The 16719-nt window shown below is 52.2% G+C and overlaps 7 protein-coding genes across 7 annotated transcripts; 4 read left to right on the top strand and 3 right to left on the bottom strand.

The window, feature by feature from the left end:
• Window positions 1-191: 191 nt before the first annotated feature.
• Window positions 192-4689, bottom strand: PSV08DRAFT_3100 (coatomer WD associated region-domain-containing protein). Its single transcript, XM_014220128.2, has 9 exons — window positions 4505-4689; window positions 4403-4452; window positions 4215-4346; window positions 4010-4158; window positions 3933-3962; window positions 3878-3886; window positions 2104-3825; window positions 1050-2053; window positions 192-996 (listed from the first exon to the last, which is right to left on the bottom strand). The coding sequence occupies exons 1-9, from the start codon at window positions 4532-4534 to the stop codon at window positions 460-462; spliced, it is 3663 nt and encodes a 1220-aa protein (XP_014075603.1). The 5' UTR covers window positions 4535-4689; the 3' UTR covers window positions 192-459.
• Window positions 4690-5622: 933 nt separating this feature from the next.
• PSV08DRAFT_358209 (uncharacterized protein) lies at window positions 5623-6904 on the top strand (the record flags this gene model as incomplete). Its single annotated transcript, XM_014220127.2, has 1 exon — window positions 5623-6904. Exon 1 carries the CDS (start codon window positions 5990-5992, stop codon window positions 6902-6904), a length of 915 nt encoding a protein of 304 aa, XP_014075602.2. The 5' UTR covers window positions 5623-5989.
• Window positions 6905-7887: 983 nt separating this feature from the next.
• Window positions 7888-8852, top strand: PSV08DRAFT_214095 (RmlC-like cupin domain-containing protein; the record flags this gene model as incomplete). The annotated part of the gene is made up of 2 exons (XM_014220126.2): window positions 7888-8313; window positions 8367-8852. Exons 1-2 carry the CDS (start codon window positions 7996-7998, stop codon window positions 8850-8852), a joined length of 804 nt encoding a protein of 267 aa, XP_014075601.1. The 5' UTR covers window positions 7888-7995.
• A 706-nt stretch (window positions 8853-9558) lies between these two features.
• PSV08DRAFT_258420 (uncharacterized protein) lies at window positions 9559-11571 on the top strand. The gene is made up of 2 exons (XM_014220125.2): window positions 9559-9985; window positions 10042-11571. The coding sequence occupies exons 1-2, from the start codon at window positions 9701-9703 to the stop codon at window positions 11104-11106; spliced, it is 1350 nt and encodes a 449-aa protein (XP_014075600.1). The 5' UTR covers window positions 9559-9700; the 3' UTR covers window positions 11107-11571.
• Window positions 11168-13654, bottom strand: PSV08DRAFT_376491 (Lecithin:cholesterol acyltransferase-domain-containing protein). The gene is made up of 3 exons (XM_014220124.2): window positions 13197-13654; window positions 11699-13103; window positions 11168-11512 (listed from the first exon to the last, which is right to left on the bottom strand). The coding sequence occupies exons 1-3, from the start codon at window positions 13548-13550 to the stop codon at window positions 11364-11366; spliced, it is 1908 nt and encodes a 635-aa protein (XP_014075599.1). The 5' UTR covers window positions 13551-13654; the 3' UTR covers window positions 11168-11363.
• A 133-nt stretch (window positions 13655-13787) lies between these two features.
• Window positions 13788-14647, top strand: PSV08DRAFT_398172 (acyl-CoA N-acyltransferase). Its single transcript, XM_014220123.1, has 3 exons — window positions 13788-14028; window positions 14103-14527; window positions 14580-14647. Exons 1-2 carry the CDS (start codon window positions 13807-13809, stop codon window positions 14508-14510), a joined length of 630 nt encoding a protein of 209 aa, XP_014075598.1. The 5' UTR covers window positions 13788-13806; the 3' UTR covers window positions 14511-14527; window positions 14580-14647.
• On the bottom strand, window positions 14627-16206 carry PSV08DRAFT_214084 (uncharacterized protein; the record flags this gene model as incomplete). Its single annotated transcript, XM_014220122.2, has 2 exons — window positions 14627-16126; window positions 16173-16206. The coding sequence occupies 2 exons, from the start codon at window positions 16204-16206 to the stop codon at window positions 14637-14639; spliced, it is 1524 nt and encodes a 507-aa protein (XP_014075597.1). The 3' UTR covers window positions 14627-14636.
• Between the last annotated feature and the right edge of the window lie 513 nt (window positions 16207-16719).

Genomic DNA, 16719 nt, shown 5'->3' with positions numbered 1-16719 from the left:
CTCCCCTCATCGACCCTCACATTCACATTCACATTCACATGCTTCAGCAGGGAAATCTGCTTCCTCATCCAACACATATACATACGTCACTTCATATCAACGAAAAAAAAACAAGCGCCCCTCTCAACAGCACCAGCAACACCAAAACCAATCAAGCCCATGATTCAATCATCAAAAAAATTTCAATTCAACATTATACTTCGTATCGCATTTTCTCAGTTTCCTCTAGTACAGAAGCTTAGCAAAGACAAAAAAGACAAAGACAGAAAGCCACGGAAACTTTCTTTCTTTGCTCCCTCCAATCTTTGCCTGTCCATATGCCCTTTTTTCCTCTTCCCCCCCTCCCCCTTCCTCCTTTTATTCCCCCTTTGCCGACAAAGTGTCATTGAAAACGCTAAGCATACAAGTTTGTTAACCCATCAAGCACTACTACGAAAACCCCCCACCACCACCCACTTCTTATCCAACAAGTCGCAGTCCACTGGCCGGTGCTCCAATCTGACTGATGCCATCAATCTTGCACACGGTACCCTTGTACCTAGCGTGGTACTTGGCTCCGCTGTATGGACTCGTGACCGATGGCTGTCCAGCGTAGATGGGCGTTAGACTAGCAGCGCAAATGTCAAAGTCGGCAAATTGGTCAAAGTCAATCTCAATCGCATCGCTGGGATTCCTCTCGGCAATCGTCTTGACCCGCTTGGCTGACTCCTTCATCTTGGCATTACCAGTGCGATCAAGCAGCGCATTAGCAAAGTTGAGTGCAGTGTTTAGCTGCTTGTTTTTGTGTGCAAAATTCATAGCTGCCGAAAGTGGGATTGACTTATGCGGGCCTTCAACCTCGGGTATGGTGAAGTAGGCTGATAGCTCGAGCACACGCTTCTTGTCCGCATCAGAGAGCCCAGAGATGTCGGTAGCACCGTTGAGCAGTTTGCGGCGCTCCAGCTCAATAGTCATGGCGAGAATGTATTGGGTAGCAGTGTTGATCGCCTTCCTTGCCTAGAATAGTCTGTTAGTTGCAGAGTTAGTGTACAACGCTTGAGGAGACTTACGTCAGAGAGCTCGGCTTGAGACGAGACAACATTGACCATGATGAGCTGCAGTAGCTTCCTGAATGTGGCAATACCATCTTCCAGCTTGTTCTTGACCAGAGCTTGCTTGCCAGCAGTCAAGTCGTTAGACAGTATAGATTCCAAGTCCCGTGGAATAATCGGCAAGATTTTCCGCGAGTCGGTCTCATCCACTGTCCTTCGTACATAGTTGACCAATGATGGCATGTTGGGCGTAGCGGGCAAAAATGTCCGTGTCGCTTGGTAGATCTCTTGGAAGCGCTCCTCGAGAGGGGCAAAGTTGACTGCACCGACTTGGCGGTTGAGTAGCTGCATGGCGGTGTCAAAGGAGCCTGCCGCGACGTGGTCCGCTGCCAAAGGTGAGTTCCGTGCCCAGAGGTCGGCTTCGCTGCTTCCAGCACCGGCTTCAGCACCCTCAATCTCGACGAAATCGTCCTCTGCCTCAACCTCGGCATCATCGCCCATGTCCCATCCACCAATGTCATCTTCTTCGTCACCCCCAAGATCGGCTGCACCACCAGAAGGTTCTGCTTCGCCGAGCAGGTCTTCATCACCATAGCTGTTGGCTGCAGGCTCCTCGGATCCAATGCCTTCAACCTCGCCTTGAAGAGCCTTCTCGAAGACAGTCGAAGAAGCCGCGCGCGTCGGCCAGTTTGCCTGGTAAGTTGGGACGATGGGCTTCACAGGTGCAAGAGGGCTGCCTATCGAAGGCAACTTGATCTGGTCTTCCGAGACACCTGCAGCTTCCAAGATTGACTGTGCTTGCTCCTCGAGGCCTTGGGCTTTGGCGGTAGCATATGCGAGTGGGTACAGGTCGAGCTCTTGGAACATTTCTATCCGATTCTGCACGTCACCCAGGTAGAGTGCGTTCTGGAATCGGGCGGTCATGTCTCCGCGATGCTCTGCAATCTTGGCCATACGCTTCAGCTTGTCCTGATCACCTGTTGTAAGGTAGAGGAACGACAGCTTATCAAAGTTTCGTAGTTCTGTTGTCCAATGTTTAGCGAGGTTCGTATCAAATGCTAGATTTACTTACTCTGATATGTCATTTCTACGGTTTGATGGTTGCCGTGTGCCAATGCTTCGTTGCTCAATCGCTGCCAGAGTTTGGGGCGATCAAGTTGCTTTGCCATCTCTACCGCAACCTCAAGGTTGCCGCATTCAATGGCAAGCTCGAATCGTGTCTGGGGATCCTGAACAAACTGAAGAGCAATTTCAGGATATCCCTTCTTTTGGAGGTAGGAGATGATGCTCTGTCCAACCAAGCTTGAAGTCTTGATAATGTTGAGCATCTCGTCGTAGTTTCGCTTCACCAGGGCAAGCTTGAATCGATACTCGGTAGGGTCAATCTGGAGGATCTTGGGTTTCGCGGCTCGGTCCAGGCAGTATACGTTGCGGCCCTTGACCCTGACGAGATATACGGTTTGTTCGAGGGTACGGACAATTCCGTTGTCACCGTTCATCAAACTGTACTTGATGTGGTTCAGGGTAGAGTAAAGCAAGACTCCAGTGTCGTCAAAGACTGCGCTCTTGATGCGAATCGTCTCATGCAGAGTGCTAACCTGCTCCAAGTTCTTTGTCGCAATCGTGACATTGTGCTTACTCAGGAGCGCCACATGCAGTCCATCCGATGACCAGACAACGTACTTTACGCCATTCACAGACAGCTCAGCAAGGTTCTTCTTGGCTTGGATGTCATAAAGAACAACAGAGGTAGGTGTAATCAACAGCAGGTTGCCGGTTCCACCAAAGTATATGTCAGTTGTTCCATGAGGAGGCTTGATGGTCTTGGTGGTGGAGTTGCTGAGGTCCTTGATATCAATCTGCTGGTTGGCCTGGTTGAAGACTGCAAATCGGTTCCTAGCCACGAATACAGCAGAGTTTCCAGAGCCGCGCTTGGTGTCGGTGGGTTCTACTGCTCCTGAAGCGTCACGTGGAAGGCTGATGAGCTCGTATGTTCCGCTGTCCGCTGGAGATGTAACCAGGATTGAGCGTTCAGCAGGGTTGTAGGAGAGTGTCCGCGGGGGTACCCAGGCGCTTCCCAGCTTCTTGAGAGACAGCATTGACGGCGATTCGAGGTTCTTTTGGAAATCATACGAGCGCACATGCTTCTCCTTGGTGATGTAGAAGAGGTTGTTCTGGTACACAGCGGATGCGGGGCGCTCGCGCTCCAGCTTGAACACCATTACTCCATTGTCGTGCCCAGCAGCGAACAGGTTGATCTCAGGATGTGCTGCGATGACCCAGAAGCGGTCGTTCTCCCTCTTGAAAGACTGGACCGATGTTCGCCTGTTGAGATCCCATACACGGATTGTCTTGTCCTCGCCAACCGAGAGTATCAAGTCCTGGTGGGGGTGGAACAAACACGCAGATGCGTTCTGGAAATGTCCCCGACAAGTGTCCACCTCCCACGCCTTTGTTTCTGACATCCTCCATAACTTGACGAGGCGATCGTCACCGGCGGAAACAATCAATGGCAATGTGGGGTGGAATGCGACCCAGTTCACACCTCGGTCGTGGCCTTCGAGGACGAATTTGACAACGGCATCGGTGTTTCCGAACATGTCTGCTTGGTTCTGGGTGGTGCGTGCCATTTGGTCCTCGAAGGACATGGCCTGTGGTGCGGAATGCTTCTTTCTCAACCCTGAAATGTCCCAAACGCGAACCGACTGATCGAGCGAGGCGGAAACAATCAAATCTTCCTTGGGGTGGAACTGCGCACACATGGTGTAGTGGTTGTGGCCAGTCATGGTGCAGACTAGGGCGGGGTTAGATTGGACGGCTGCGAGGGCTCGACATGATGAACTTACTCAGCGAACCTGGACATGTTAGCAACGCTTTGCAGAAGGGACTGGAGACACTTACGATTTTGCCAATTCCATATACGGATGGTCTCTGGTGTGTGTTAGCGAGCATGTCGGCCGATGGTGACATGCGCTTACGGTCGTCGGAGCTACTCAGTATCCATGGTAGCTCGTGGTGGAAGAAGACGGTTCGGACATAGTCCAAATGGCCGTTCAATGTGAAGAGACAACGCCGCGTCTGGTATGACCAGACCTTGATCTTGTAATCATCACCGCCCGAGACAAACCTGCGCGCGTCTCAGTATATGGCTATGGAAATGGCCAGGTGGTGCAGAATGCTCACAATGGCTGCGTCTTGTGGAAGTCTACGCCGCGGACCGGCCCGTCGTGTTCTTCGAAGCGGTCGATGAGGGTTCCCATGCGGTAGTCCCATAGCTGGATAGTCGACGAGTGTAGCGATACGAGGATCCATGGCCTTTTGGGGCAGTCAGCAGAGAACAAGTGGCCCAGATAGTCGGGGGGCGGCGGTACCTTTTTGGGTGAAAAGCAATGCCCTTTGCACGCGAGGACTTTGACTCGAACTGGTGCGGGTCAGCTGGCGTGTTAGCATATACAAAGCGCAGAGCTGTGTACCTTGGTCAACATGGAGGGAGACGACGACATGGCGGGATTGAGGACGAAGCCGCCGCTTCAGGGTGGGCCACGTAGGAGTCAATGCAAGAGAGGGCGGGCGCACGGGAGCCGGGGTATATGGACAAGAGAAAGAAAGACGGTGTTTGCGATTGTGTGTGGTTGTGGCTGCCTCGGCCTGAGCTGCTCAGGCCAATGTTCGATATGCCACGCAACATTCGGATTGTCCTCAGAGGGGCGCTAGGCCGGATGTGGTGCTAGCGTACACTCCCCACCACTGGTCACGTGAGCGGCCTCGAGACGTCTTCGCCCTGGGCGTGGTATGGCATGGCATGGTATGGTATGGTGCTAGGTATGTACATGGCAGCTAGTATCTGCTGGCAGCATGCATGGTGCGTGCATCGGCCACCGGTCGAGAGGCGTGTTTCAATTTCTGGAACGTCGACGACAATACAATGCCCGGCCATGGCGTGTATGTACAGCACAGCACAGCGCGGCCACACGTTGCACCTGAGCGTCCGTGGGCAGAGCCTCACTTTGGCGGGCCGCGTCGCAAATCTCCCATGGCCGGCAGCGCTGGGCCGGGCGGGCGGTTGTGGCAAGTAAGTAGCGCAGCGAAGGCCCCGCCAAAGTCAGCAATGCGGCGATTGTGCCAGCTGGCCGCGGTGCTTGGTGTAGTGCCAGTGCCAGTGCCAGTGCCAGTGCCAGTGCCAGTGCCAGTGCCAGTGCCAGTGCCAGTGCCAGTGCCAGTGCCAGCACCTAGCCGCCCAGTGCAGGATAATCTTGCTCGCTGACCTCATTGGGCATCCATCCTGCCTGACGCAAGGCAGCGTGCCCGAGTTGCTGCTGCGACTAATCGTTCGCGACCACATTGCGTGCCAGCGCCCGAGCCGTCCAACCAAGGCGATGCTGCACATGCGAAGGGCAGCAATGCAGACCCGCTCCCTGGCCGGCCAGCTCACTGCTGAAACGCTGCTGATAATTGGCGACCCGACCACGCACTCTCACTCAAGCGCTGCCGCCAATTCCAACCTCGACGACTGTGCCCTGTCTTCGTCCTCTTCCTCTCCTTCTTCTTCTTCGTGCACATCCCCCTTCACACTGTCCGCATTGCCCGCCCCAACTGACCGGTTCTCTGCGAGCGACGTCTGCTGCATTGCTGCCTCTCGTAGCTTCTCCCCTTCGACTTCCTGCACGATAAGCCAAGGCGTTGCAGGGTTCGACTTGCCAAAACCTCTCCACCTCTGCGCTCGAGCTCGCCGCTCAGATATCCCAGTAAAACACTCTCGGGCCACCTCCAGAATGCTACAGTCGGCGCAACTTCTCTTCCGTATTTCAAAGATTAGACACGCCCGTCGGACTCTGATCCCCTGAGCAACTCGCATCAATTTGTCCACAGTGCCACTGATACGTACGCCCTCGCAATTGGCTGCAAGCAGCCTGACGCAATCTTTCCCATCCACACCCTCCCCCATATCTCTCCACACCATGGCCCAACACCACCAGCCGCCAGTCACCACTCTCAACGGGCACCTCCAGTCGCCGCCCATGACGCCCAGCCCCGAAGCAAACAGTCGCTTCCCACCCCCACCACGCCAGCCCTCTCCACAGTACAAGCGCATGGCCAGCTGCGTCCAGACACCGCCCCTCGAGTACATCGAACCCACTGGCTTCAACCACCAATTCAGCTTCACCCGCCCCCAGTCGTGCGAGCCATGCTCACGCCCCTCGTCAGACTCGGACCGCGCCTTCGCCGCCACCACCTGCGAAGATTCCGACTTTGACTGCGACTCGGACGACGAGAATGATTCTGACCAGGAAAGCGAGCCGGAAGAGCAGCCGCCCCTGCGCCGCGTGGAAAAGGCCCAATTCATCCTCGAAGAGCTGGATGACGACCCTGGCTACGACTGCGATGTAGAGGTACTCCAACCGGACCATTGCGAAGACGCAAAGAGCGAAAGGAACGGGGTCAAGGCCGAAATCTTCGCCAGAATGAACGAATTGCAGCTCGAGGAAGACTCGTCAGACGACGAGAAGCGGGTGCTCAAATACCGACAAAAGAAAAAGCGGTGGAGCGCCGGCATCTTCAAAAAACGCAGCTACAGCCAGAGCGTTGAAGGCGATAGCGACTACTCCGACAACGACCCCCTGGACGACATGGACCCAAGCGCACGTCGGCTTCGTCGACGTGTACGCGGGCCAAGAAGAGAGTCGCTGATCTTTGTAGATCGGGGTGTCTCAAACACCAACAACATCCTCGAAGTCGAGGAACCCGAAGAAGGAATAGTGCTGCACTCAAAAGGCCCGCCCTCCATCCCCAGCGACGATGGCTTCACCCTCGACGAGCTTCCCTTTTGGACAGCTCACGACAACATTGATATTGAGTATAGTATCTTTGAGTAAAGAAAAAAAAAGAACCATGGCTTCACTTACGCGAAATGAAATCGGGCCGGGGGTTTGTCACATAATTAGTCCGTCTTTGCTCTCAAGCCATGGCGTTCATCAGCGAGGAGTTTGTGCGGCGTTGTCTTTTGTGTAGCGTTATGACCGGGTCTCCAAATGAATCTGTTTTTACCTTTTGCATTGCTCAGCGTTGACTACCAAGCAAGATGTCTTGTGTTACTTCTTGTGACTAGCATGGCTGTCGTCTTGCGCGGCAATCGTCACCGTTGTATATTGGTAAGATTTGCTGGCGCTTGTTACTATCTTCAGAGCTATTTTTGGAACTCACGTCGCTAAGCGGGTGGGCTAGACAGCAACAACGCCCAGCTGGGGAGGCTTACCACCACTCATTCCAACCCCACAAAAACCAACATGGTTCTCCACCGACAAAGCCTCTCAAATAGCACGGCTCATTGAAATTCCGTTTCTCTGCGCCACGCCAGGAGCCTTCAAAGCCTTTGAGCCCCATTCTTTCTCAATAGAACAGCATCTCCATCCAGTCGGTAGAGTAGGCATCATCCGAACACCCTGGACGCATTATTCCCACGTCATCTTTTAGTTGTTTCAGCGTCATCTATATACACAGGCATGGCGTAATAATTGTTTATTCTCATGATCTTTTGTTCCGTTTGTGTACAAGTGGCACTGCCCGAACAAGGCGTACTTCGCCAAGCGCCCACGCTGCGAGGCTGATGACCTAGAGCAAAGGCTGATGTTTCCTGCAATTCTGGCCAATAGATATTTATGGGTTGTAAAATCTATAAGCAGAGCACATGTGTTCCCGAATAAACCACACCATGAGTTGGCGGTCTACAAGCACTGTACAGCCATCACGCTATCGTCGGAACCACCAGTTGCCGTCTGAGACATGGTCATCAAGCTGGAAAGATGAACTTGAGCATCGAGGTATAAGTATATTGCCGTAGAACACATTTTGAAGAATCATCTCCTTACTCACAAACAATAACTCATACTTCAATCTCCTTTTCTTTCCTCTTTTCCTTATCTCATTTTCCTTTACTGTCCAGGCCTTCGCTTCTTCATCAGTGATCATGTCCACCTTCACCAAAATCGTTGTCGCTGCCCTCACTCTTGGAGCTGTCCAAGCCCTTCCTCAAGCCCAGGGCTTTCCTACCGTCAATGCTACCGCTACTACGACCACGGTCGCACCTCCGGCTCCTACTGCCAACCAGGATGCTCTTTTTGATGACCTCTTCACTGCCCCCACGGCCATCAAGCGCTTCCAGAGGCTTCTCACCCAAGGTCAAACTCTCTTCACCGGAGAGGCATTGAGGAAGTTGGTCGTCTTCACCTTCGACAGGAACACGCCTCCTCCAGTAGGCGCCAACGGTGGTGTCGCTGTTGCAGCTGTAAGTCTAGTGACACGTTAGTAGCAAGAACTTCATAATAACATCCCAACTAGAACATCGAGAGCTTCCCCATCCTCACCGGCCTCGGCATCAGCACTACAGTTGGTTTCCTCGCCCCTTGTGGAATCAACACTCCTCACGTTCACCCCCGCGCCACCGAATTCCTCACCCTCGTCGAAGGCAAAAACCTAGAGTTCGGCTACGTCCTCGAAAACGGCCTCGTCAAGGCTGGTGAGAACCCCGAAGTCGCCAGCTACCTCAACAAGTTCGAGGGCACCGTTTTCCCCCAAGGCTCCATCCACTTCCAGTTCAACAACAACTGCGAAAACGCCACTTTTGTCGCTACCCTCAACTCCGAGGACCCTGGTACCAGCCAGGTTGCACAGAACTTCTTTGCTCTCAACTCGGGTGTGCTCAAGGCTACGCTGGGATTCCCTAGCTCCATTGACGCGTCCAATATTGAGGAGTTCCGCAAGCAGATTCCTCCTAACCTAGCTCAGGATATGGATACATGCCTTGCCAAGTGCAAGCGTCAGTAAATCTGACGCGCTTAGACAAGCAAGTGGGTCGGAGATGTTTTGGCGGTCTGGGGACATGGCATTTACGATTTGAGTATTCATAGCGATGGCGTTTTTACGATCACGATGGGTGATTTTGGGCTTTTTGGTTACTGATTCTTCTTTCTGTTTGAGCTTTTGCATTACTAGACTGTTTGGCTTCTTGTTTATACACTCGTTAGATAATTACTATCAGAAAACACTTGTTTAGCAGGCGCGTTGCCTCGCTAGCTCGATTCTTGCGCGTTTGAACAGTACTAGATGGGCTTGTGAACCAACTCTTTGCAGATAAATACTTCTTGCTGGCTATATCCAAATATTTCATTGTTTCTCGATGAAAAAACACATTTCTCTGCGAACTTTTGGTGGAAGATGACTTATTGGTTGAATTATTTTCAAATCCCTGCGGCACCACAAGTGCAGTAATAGTCACATAGGAAGAGCCAAGCTTAAGGCTTATGTTCTTAGCTGTCTCTCTGAATAACCTATTTTCATATTCCTATGTATGGATTAATAGTACGCCTAAGATCACGGCAGAGAAGGTAGCCTTACCGAATCGCGGACACAGCCCGCCACATTGAGTGTGGCACAGCCAGCACTGGACCCTGTAAATGTTATTTTGGTGACTGGCCCTCAGCCCCACCACGACTCATTCAGCTCGCGCTTCAAGCTTGCAGTCACCACATCCACCCCAGCTGAGCTCGAACGACCATAAATCGGTGTTCTGGCTATCTTGAATTTCTTGTATCTGAATTCTTCATCTTTTCCTTTCGTTCAATTTCATAAAGCACACCAATCGCCCTTCTTTATACCCCGCCATAGCCGACACAATGGCCGACCCCGCCGCCATCCAAGACGAGATTACCGCAATCGAAAAGCGAATTGAAGAGGCGCAATCACAACTCAAAGACGCAAAGGAAAGGTTACGAAAGGCCAAAGATGCTGCGTACGATGGCCCCGGCGCAAACCTGTCGGCTGAAGAAAAGATGTCGCTCATCAAGGTCAACTTGGCTGAAGTGCTGAACCCGGAAATTATGGATGAGGCGTTGAAGAAGCAGGGCCACCTAAAAGTCTACTGGGGTACTGCGACAACAGGACGGCCTCATTGCGGATACGTACGTATTGTGTAATTTGAATTGAGTCGCGTGCGGTGCTGACAAGCTCCATGTAGTTCGTCCCTATCCTCAAGCTTGCACAATTCCTCGCAGCAGGCTGCCATGTTAAGATTCTCCTCGCTGATATCCACGGTTTCCTCGACAATCTGAAAGCGCCTATTGAGCTCGTCAAGTTCCGCGCCCAGTACTACCGCTTCACCATTACTGCTCTTCTGAAAGCGGTCAAAGTACCAATCGAGAAACTAGAGTTTGTGCTGGGCTCAAGCTACGAATTGAACGCGGACTACACAATGGATCTTCTTAGGCTGGCGAGTATAACAAGCGAGGCTACTGCGAAAAAGGCTGGTGCCGAAGTCGTCAAACAGACGGAGAATGCGCCACTCAGTGGACTTCTGTACCCTCTCATGCAAGCTCTCGACGAGGAGTACCTCGATGTAGACGTTCAGTTTGGTGGTGTAGACCAACGTAAGATCTTTGCACTCGCAAAGGACGTGTTGCCCAAGATTGGCTACAAGGAGCGCGCCCACTTGATGAACCCCATGGTTCCCGGTCTGCAAGGTGGAAAGATGAGTGCTTCCGACCCAGATTCCAAGATTGATGTTCTTGACGATGCGGATGTCGTCAAGCGCAAGCTCAAGAAAGCGCATGCAGCGCCAAAGGTGGTCGAGGAAAACGGTGTCCTCAGCTTCGTCGAATACGTCCTCCTCCCCGCCGGCCATCTCATCCACGGTGAATCCAAGTTTGTCGTCAAGCGTCGCGAGGGCGAACCCCTCGTCTACACTGACATTGCGAAGATGCAGGAGGACTACCGAAGCGACATACTCACTCCCCAGGACCTCAAGCCTGCCGTCACAGAAGCCCTCATCACCCTGCTTGAGCCTGTACAAAAGGAGTTCCAGGCCAATCCCGAGTGGAAGGAGATTGAGCAAAAGGCATACCCGCCACCACCTGTAGTCAAGAAGGAGAAGAAGGTCAAAAACAAGGGTACCTTCCACCCGAAGAGGAATGTCGAGGCCAAGCCTGACGGCCATGTTGAGGGTGAAGACAAGGCAACTGTAGATGTGGGCGCCGAGGGTGGTGAGAAGGCCATCGAGGGTCTGAGTCTAGAGGAGAAGAAGTAAGATGATAGACCTATAATGATAGGGAAATATATATACAAGATAATGCAAATGAAGAGAGGGAAAAAAACACACTTTGTTGGTCTATGGTATCATGCTCTCAAGTCACTTAAGTCAGCCCACCCATCCAGCTCTATCCCCCATATTCCCAAATACGCCCATGAACGCATAAGATGTTTCCATATTTCCTCCACACTGCTTACGCGAAAAAAACAACTCTCCCAGCTTCACGCACTGGAAAAAGAAAACTCAAAAAGCTCTCAATCCTCTTCCTCGTATATCTTGACCTTTTCCGCATACTCGCGGATATTGGAATGAATCGTCTCCTCAATCAACTCACCGCGTCCCCCCGCAACCTGCAGGATCAAATCGTTCAAGGACATGCGACCCAGGATATCGACGTGATCCGCTAATTACCCTCGTCAGAAAACAAACAGCAAATCAGAAGAAAACAAAGAGAGAAGAGAGAAAAGAAGAAGAAGAAGAAGAAGAAGAAGAAGAAGAAGAAGAAGAAGAAGAAGAAGAAGAAGAAGAAGAAGAAGAAGAAGAAGAAGAAGAAGAAGAAGAAGAAGAAGAAGAAGAAGAAAAAACATACCAGTATTCGGTCCACCTCTGGGACTAAAGCGATCAGGCTCATGCCTCATCTCAAACGTCGTCACTTTGACGCCGGCGGGGTTGTACCTCTTGATTTTCCAGCCCTTGGTACACATGTACCCGCTACTGAGCAAATTGACGGTGCCATCGCCCTCGCCCATGACAACGCCATGGTCGACATTGCCGTGGGTATACGTCGTGTCGAGGGTAACGTTCAACTCGCTGACGGGATCATCATCGCTGCGATAGTAATACGCGCGCTCCGTCTCCTTGCCGATACCGTAGAAGCAGTAAATCTTCAGGTTCGGGGCGAGCGGGAGCCGAGTTTCGAGGGGATTGATCCATTTGGCCGGGAGAAGCTGGTTGTCTTCTACTTGCTTTGTCGTGTGTGCGACGCCGTGCGAGTACGAGGAGAGGACCATTTTCTTGAACCAGGGCTCTGTGTTGCGGAAGAGGAAGGGCAGGGTTTCGTCGACGGTGATGTTTTTGCTTGTAAAGGTCGAGTTTGAGTTGCGGAAGCGCAGGAAGCGGCCGTAGGTTTCGTTTTGGCCGGGTGCGTCGTCGGGCGCGCCCGTCTCGTCGCCCCAGACGGCGTTGCCGCCGAGGGGCAGCATGGCGGAGAGACCGGGCATGGCGCGGAAGAGCTCGGCGCGCTCGTAGCGCGAGAGGAAGCGGTCCAGGCCATAGACGGCGAAGGCGTTGAGCTGGGCTGTGTCTTTCATTTCGCCAGAGAGCACGGCGGGGACGTCTTTGACGGCGCCCAGCATGCAGCCGGAGATGTTGATCCACGAGTCGATGTGCTTGTCTACCCAGTCTGAGCCGCCGTTGCCGTAGCCTTCTGCTTCAACCCAGTGGAGGAAGTAGTACAGCACTTGGGAGCCCATGGAGTGGGAGAGGAGCACGACTTTTTGGTTCGAGACGCGGACGCCGACTTCGATGTGCGACTTGAGACGGGTAAAGTATTGGTCGCGGATTTCATAGTTCATGTATGACATGCGCCAGTCGTAGGCTGCTGTGAAAGCGTTTCCAGGATCATATCCGACCGTAGCGAGGTTCTCGAGAATCTTGTTCCAGATCCAGTATCCCGTTATGAAGAAGTCTGCTGCGTCGAATCCTTGTGCCGCGCGCAGTTTGACGCCTGGTGGATCGAGCCCAGTATCTTTATCGAGCATGATGTGGCGCTTCCATTGAGCCTTGTCCATAACCAATGCGCGCATCATTGTCCATGAACCCCACAGTCTCTTGCGAAAGTACTGCCTTGAACTTTCCTCTGTACCCCAAGACTCCAGGCCCGTGGAGATGACGCCGGGTATCATGATAACCGGGTGCTTAGCCTTTATGCCCTGCTTCTTCGCGTGTAGCCCGACGGCAAAGGAATCGTAGTTTACGGCGTCTCGTTCGGTTTTCTAGTGGAGGGGTGAAAGTCAGCCTCCATCCCTCTCTCTCTCTCTCTCTACTGTCCTCGAGACCTCCTCTACACACAGAAAGAGTGCGCATACCTGAAGCTGCTGCGCACTCTTCACAAAGTTCTCTGGTAGTGCCTCTAGGATGCTCTCCAGGTTCACTTCCCCCAGACTCGTCAGGTCAATCATGTCATTGTTGCTCGCAAAAAACCCCGCAGCCAGCAGTCCGAATAAGCCACCAAGAACAAAAACCCAGACATTATTCCTCTTCTTGTGCTTTCCCTTTTGTTTCAATGTCGCCAGTTGTTCCGCGGTGATCACCCGCAGATTCGCTGGCCGTTTACCATCTGCTCCTGGTGAGGGTTCGCGAGAGAACTCAGGCGTCGAGTCCTCTCCTTCGCCGCCGTTGCCGCCGTCGCCGCCGCCAAAGCGACGTCTCAGAAAAGACATCTGCAGATACCAGTAAAGGAGAATCCAAGGTGAAAAAGAAAGTTGGTGAGAAGAAACCAGGAGAGTTTCTTCTGCACAAAGGGTCTATTTTGCTCCGTTCATAAATGTCCGAATCCTCCGGCATGTGACGGAACGATCGACACAAGGGTCTTCCAGAGCACGTTGCGCCCGTTTGCCAAGCCGGGGGTCCTCTCCGCAGCCTTGTCCAAACTACCTCCACTTGCTGCCCGCTTCGACACTGACTTCCACGCGCGAAATGGCCGAAAGTGACGACAGCCTGTCTGCGACTGATGCACCAAAGACTGGCGACCCAAAGGATCTAAAGGATTCGGATCTCCAATATATACAATACGAGCCTTCCAAGGAAGAACAATATCTCCCCGCCATCCGCCAACTAATCTCAAAGGATCTCTCTGAGCCGTACAGTATCTATGTATACCGCTACTTCCTGTACCAATGGGGTGATCTTTGCTACATGGTATGTGTACTCTTCCAAATCTAGACTTTTTGGTTTGTTGCTTTCATAACTTTCGCTAACAACTTCCTTGATAGGCGCTCTCCCCCACCAACACCCTAATTGGCGTAATCACATGCAAGCTCGAACCGCACCGCTCAGGGACCTACCGCGGCTATGTCGCAATGCTCGCAACAAAGGAGGAATACCGAGGCCGCGGTATAGCTACGAAGCTTGTACGGTTGGCCGTTGACGCCATGACTGCACGCGACGCCGATGAGATAGTCTTGGAGACAGAAGTGTCAAACACCGCAAGCCTGAAGTTGTATGAAAGGCTGGGCTTTATAAGAAGCAAACGGCTACACCGGTACTATCTGAATGGCAACGCGGCATTTAGATTGATTCTCTACTTGAAGGAAGGCACAGCCTTGAAAAGACCACAATTCCCCGAGCACGGTGAGACGCATGGAATGAGAAGACCAGATGATGCTGAGTTATACTCATAAACTTAATTGCCTATCAAGTGGGTAACAACCTTTGCGACAATATGTCCATAGTCTCTGACTTGCTAATAGGCTGTACCATACATCTCATACCATGCCATACCGATCATCTTGAACCCTATCCACTGCCTATTCAGTGCCCTTTACCCAGTGGTTCTTCTCGGTCCAGTATGTGTGATCACCAGGTATACCAGGAAGTGGCATGAACACCACAGTGCGAACACCGTCAACCTCGAGGAGCAAGGCGCATGGACGGTGATGCTTAACCCATGTTGATGAGCACAAGGGACAAGCCTTTCGCGTCTGCGGTTGGCCTGAAGGCCTATGGCCATCCAGAATGTATCGGAGTATGCATGTGTCCCTATTCGGCGGCATCGTGTCAAGGAGCTGACCGACCGCGCCAGTGATGTACTTGGAAATCTCACTGGCCAGAAATCTGCCTAGCTCCCCGGGAATAGCACCGCTCTTTTTCATCTGCCCAGGCCGTTCCGGAGCATGAGGGTCAGCGTCACCTGTCCAAAGGGCAATCGGATAACGGCCAACCATCATAGATTTGGGTAAATTAATGCTCTCAGTGGCGACAGCTAAGAGGGGTGAAATTTCAGGCTGTTGATTGTGTGTACGAAGACTTTGTATCTCAGTACGGTAGAGGTCTTCTGGTTTGACTGTCGGTTTTGATTGAGAACGTGGTACTTCATGTTCGGTTGGCTGCTTGTGACGATCAAATGATGAGTTTTGTATATGCAATGATGGCTTTTGTATATGAAACGATGGCATGGACCTTTTTATCTGAGTTGAGAAACGTTCAAGGTCGACTCGAGGGCGCTTGCTGATGATTTCCTCCATATTTTCTAGCGGTTCTCGCTTCAACGATGGTTGCTCATCAATCTGACTGGTTGTTCGTCCGTGTGCACGTGCAGGTCCCAAGGGGATGTTGTTTGAACCGGTTTTGTTGCGTGGCTTCTCGACCCGGGGAGCTTCATACAGATCACGATATGGGTCCATCTCGAGTGGTACAGAAGCAATGAGAGTCGCTCGTGCAGGATTAATTGTTGCGGTCCCAGCTGGAGCGGTGTGTTCCTCTGTAGCTTGGACAGCACTGAAAGCTTGCATAAGACTGTCATACTTTGCTGCTTTTGCAGCGAGTCCATTGGGACAATCAACCCTAGCTTTCGTCTCTCGAAACGCAAGCTGCTGCTCCCGTAAATCCTTAACTTCGGCCATGAGGCCGTATAGACCCTGGAGGCCCCCGACCTTGTCTAAGCCAACGCGGAATAAGTTCACAGCTGAGACCAGCTCTTCAAGCTCTGGAAGACTGCCGGTCCTCTCAATCAGTGACCGCACAGACTGCATTTGCGACACGAGCGCTTGCAGTCCTCCGGCTTCTCGGATGATTGGCTTAAGCACGTCGGCTTCGAGGGCTTTGGCACGCATGCCCTCGCGGCCAGCTTCAGCACGTAGTTGCTCGATGCTGGGTGCTTGCTCTTCACCTGTTGAGAAGCCGCAAATGACATCTCTGTATGCCGAGCAAAGCTTGCTCAGCTCCTCATGTCTTGTTACAAGATTTCGATAGCGCTGCTCAAGCGTTTCGTACTCGTAAGAAGCAAGTTGAAGTTGAGCTGGGAGCTGTTAGTGGTGTTTCTATTGACAAGATGAGGTACTTACCGTGCAGCGCACTATCACATGGGGCGACACTCATGCGGTCAAAATCACCGAGTACCGAAGGCGAGGAGTGACCAATCTCGCCTTCTTCCAGCTCACTGTCTTCACATTTGATTAGCTTCTTGCCGTCCAGGTGAGTTGCACTCTCAGGAACGCTGCGCGGCATTTTGTTTATTGTATTATTTGTGTACAAGTGGATGGGAAAAGGGCTGTACTCAACGGGAGACAGGATGCAGGTTTCGTACGTTAGTTAGGGCGTGTGTTTGTTTACTCCCGAGACCGATCCATGGAAGGTACGGGTAAGCACGATGGCCATGCCACAGGGAAGTGATGAGTCTCAAAGTAGCAGCTTCACTTCGTAGGACCTTCATATGAGATGTTATCACATATCAATGAGGGTGAGGGTGAATAGCAAGCATATAAAGTAATACATGACGCAACTTGATGCCATTTAATATTAAAGTTTCCCAAAACTGATGCTTTCATTCGTCTCCAAGTCTATGCCAATAGCACACAGCCGGATTTCCAGCTTCACAACCTCGCCTGGAGG

The sequence above is a fragment of the Bipolaris maydis genome (genome assembly GCF_028858645.1).
Source record: "Bipolaris maydis strain C4 unplaced genomic scaffold PSV08scaffold_1, whole genome shotgun sequence".
NCBI lineage: Eukaryota > Fungi > Ascomycota > Dothideomycetes > Pleosporales > Pleosporaceae > Bipolaris > Bipolaris maydis.
Note: the sequence above shows the minus strand (reverse complement) of the source record. Positions and strands in the feature narration are given on the sequence as shown.

Bases quoted from the DNA above. Each gene is read 5' to 3' on its own strand.
- PSV08DRAFT_398172 (XM_014220123.1), top strand. From the start codon at position 13,807: ATGGCCGAAAGTGACGACAGCCTGTCTGCGACTGATGCACCAAAGACT. The intron at 14,029-14,102 runs GTATGTGTACTC...CTTCCTTGATAG, and splicing joins GGGGTGATCTTTGCTACATG to GCGCTCTCCCCCACCAACAC.
- PSV08DRAFT_376491 (XM_014220124.2), bottom strand. From the start codon at position 13,550: ATGTCTTTTCTGAGACGTCGCTTTGGCGGCGGCGACGGCGGCAACGGC. The intron at 13,104-13,196 runs GTATGCGCACTC...CCCCTCCACTAG, and splicing joins AGAGTGCGCAGCAGCTTCAG to AAAACCGAACGAGACGCCGT. The intron at 11,513-11,698 runs GTATGTTTTTTC...GAGGGTAATTAG, and splicing joins CAGAGGTGGACCGAATACTG to CGGATCACGTCGATATCCTG.
- PSV08DRAFT_258420 (XM_014220125.2), top strand. From the start codon at position 9,701: ATGGCCGACCCCGCCGCCATCCAAGACGAGATTACCGCAATCGAAAAG. The intron at 9,986-10,041 runs GTACGTATTGTG...AGCTCCATGTAG, and splicing joins GACGGCCTCATTGCGGATAC to TTCGTCCCTATCCTCAAGCT.
- PSV08DRAFT_3100 (XM_014220128.2), bottom strand. From the start codon at position 4,534: ATGTCGTCGTCTCCCTCCATGTTGACCAAG. The intron at 4,159-4,214 runs GTGAGCATTCTG...AGACGCGCGCAG, and splicing joins TTCCACAAGACGCAGCCATT to GTTTGTCTCGGGCGGTGATG. The intron at 997-1,049 runs GTAAGTCTCCTC...AGACTATTCTAG, and splicing joins CTCAAGCCGAGCTCTCTGAC to GCAAGGAAGGCGATCAACAC.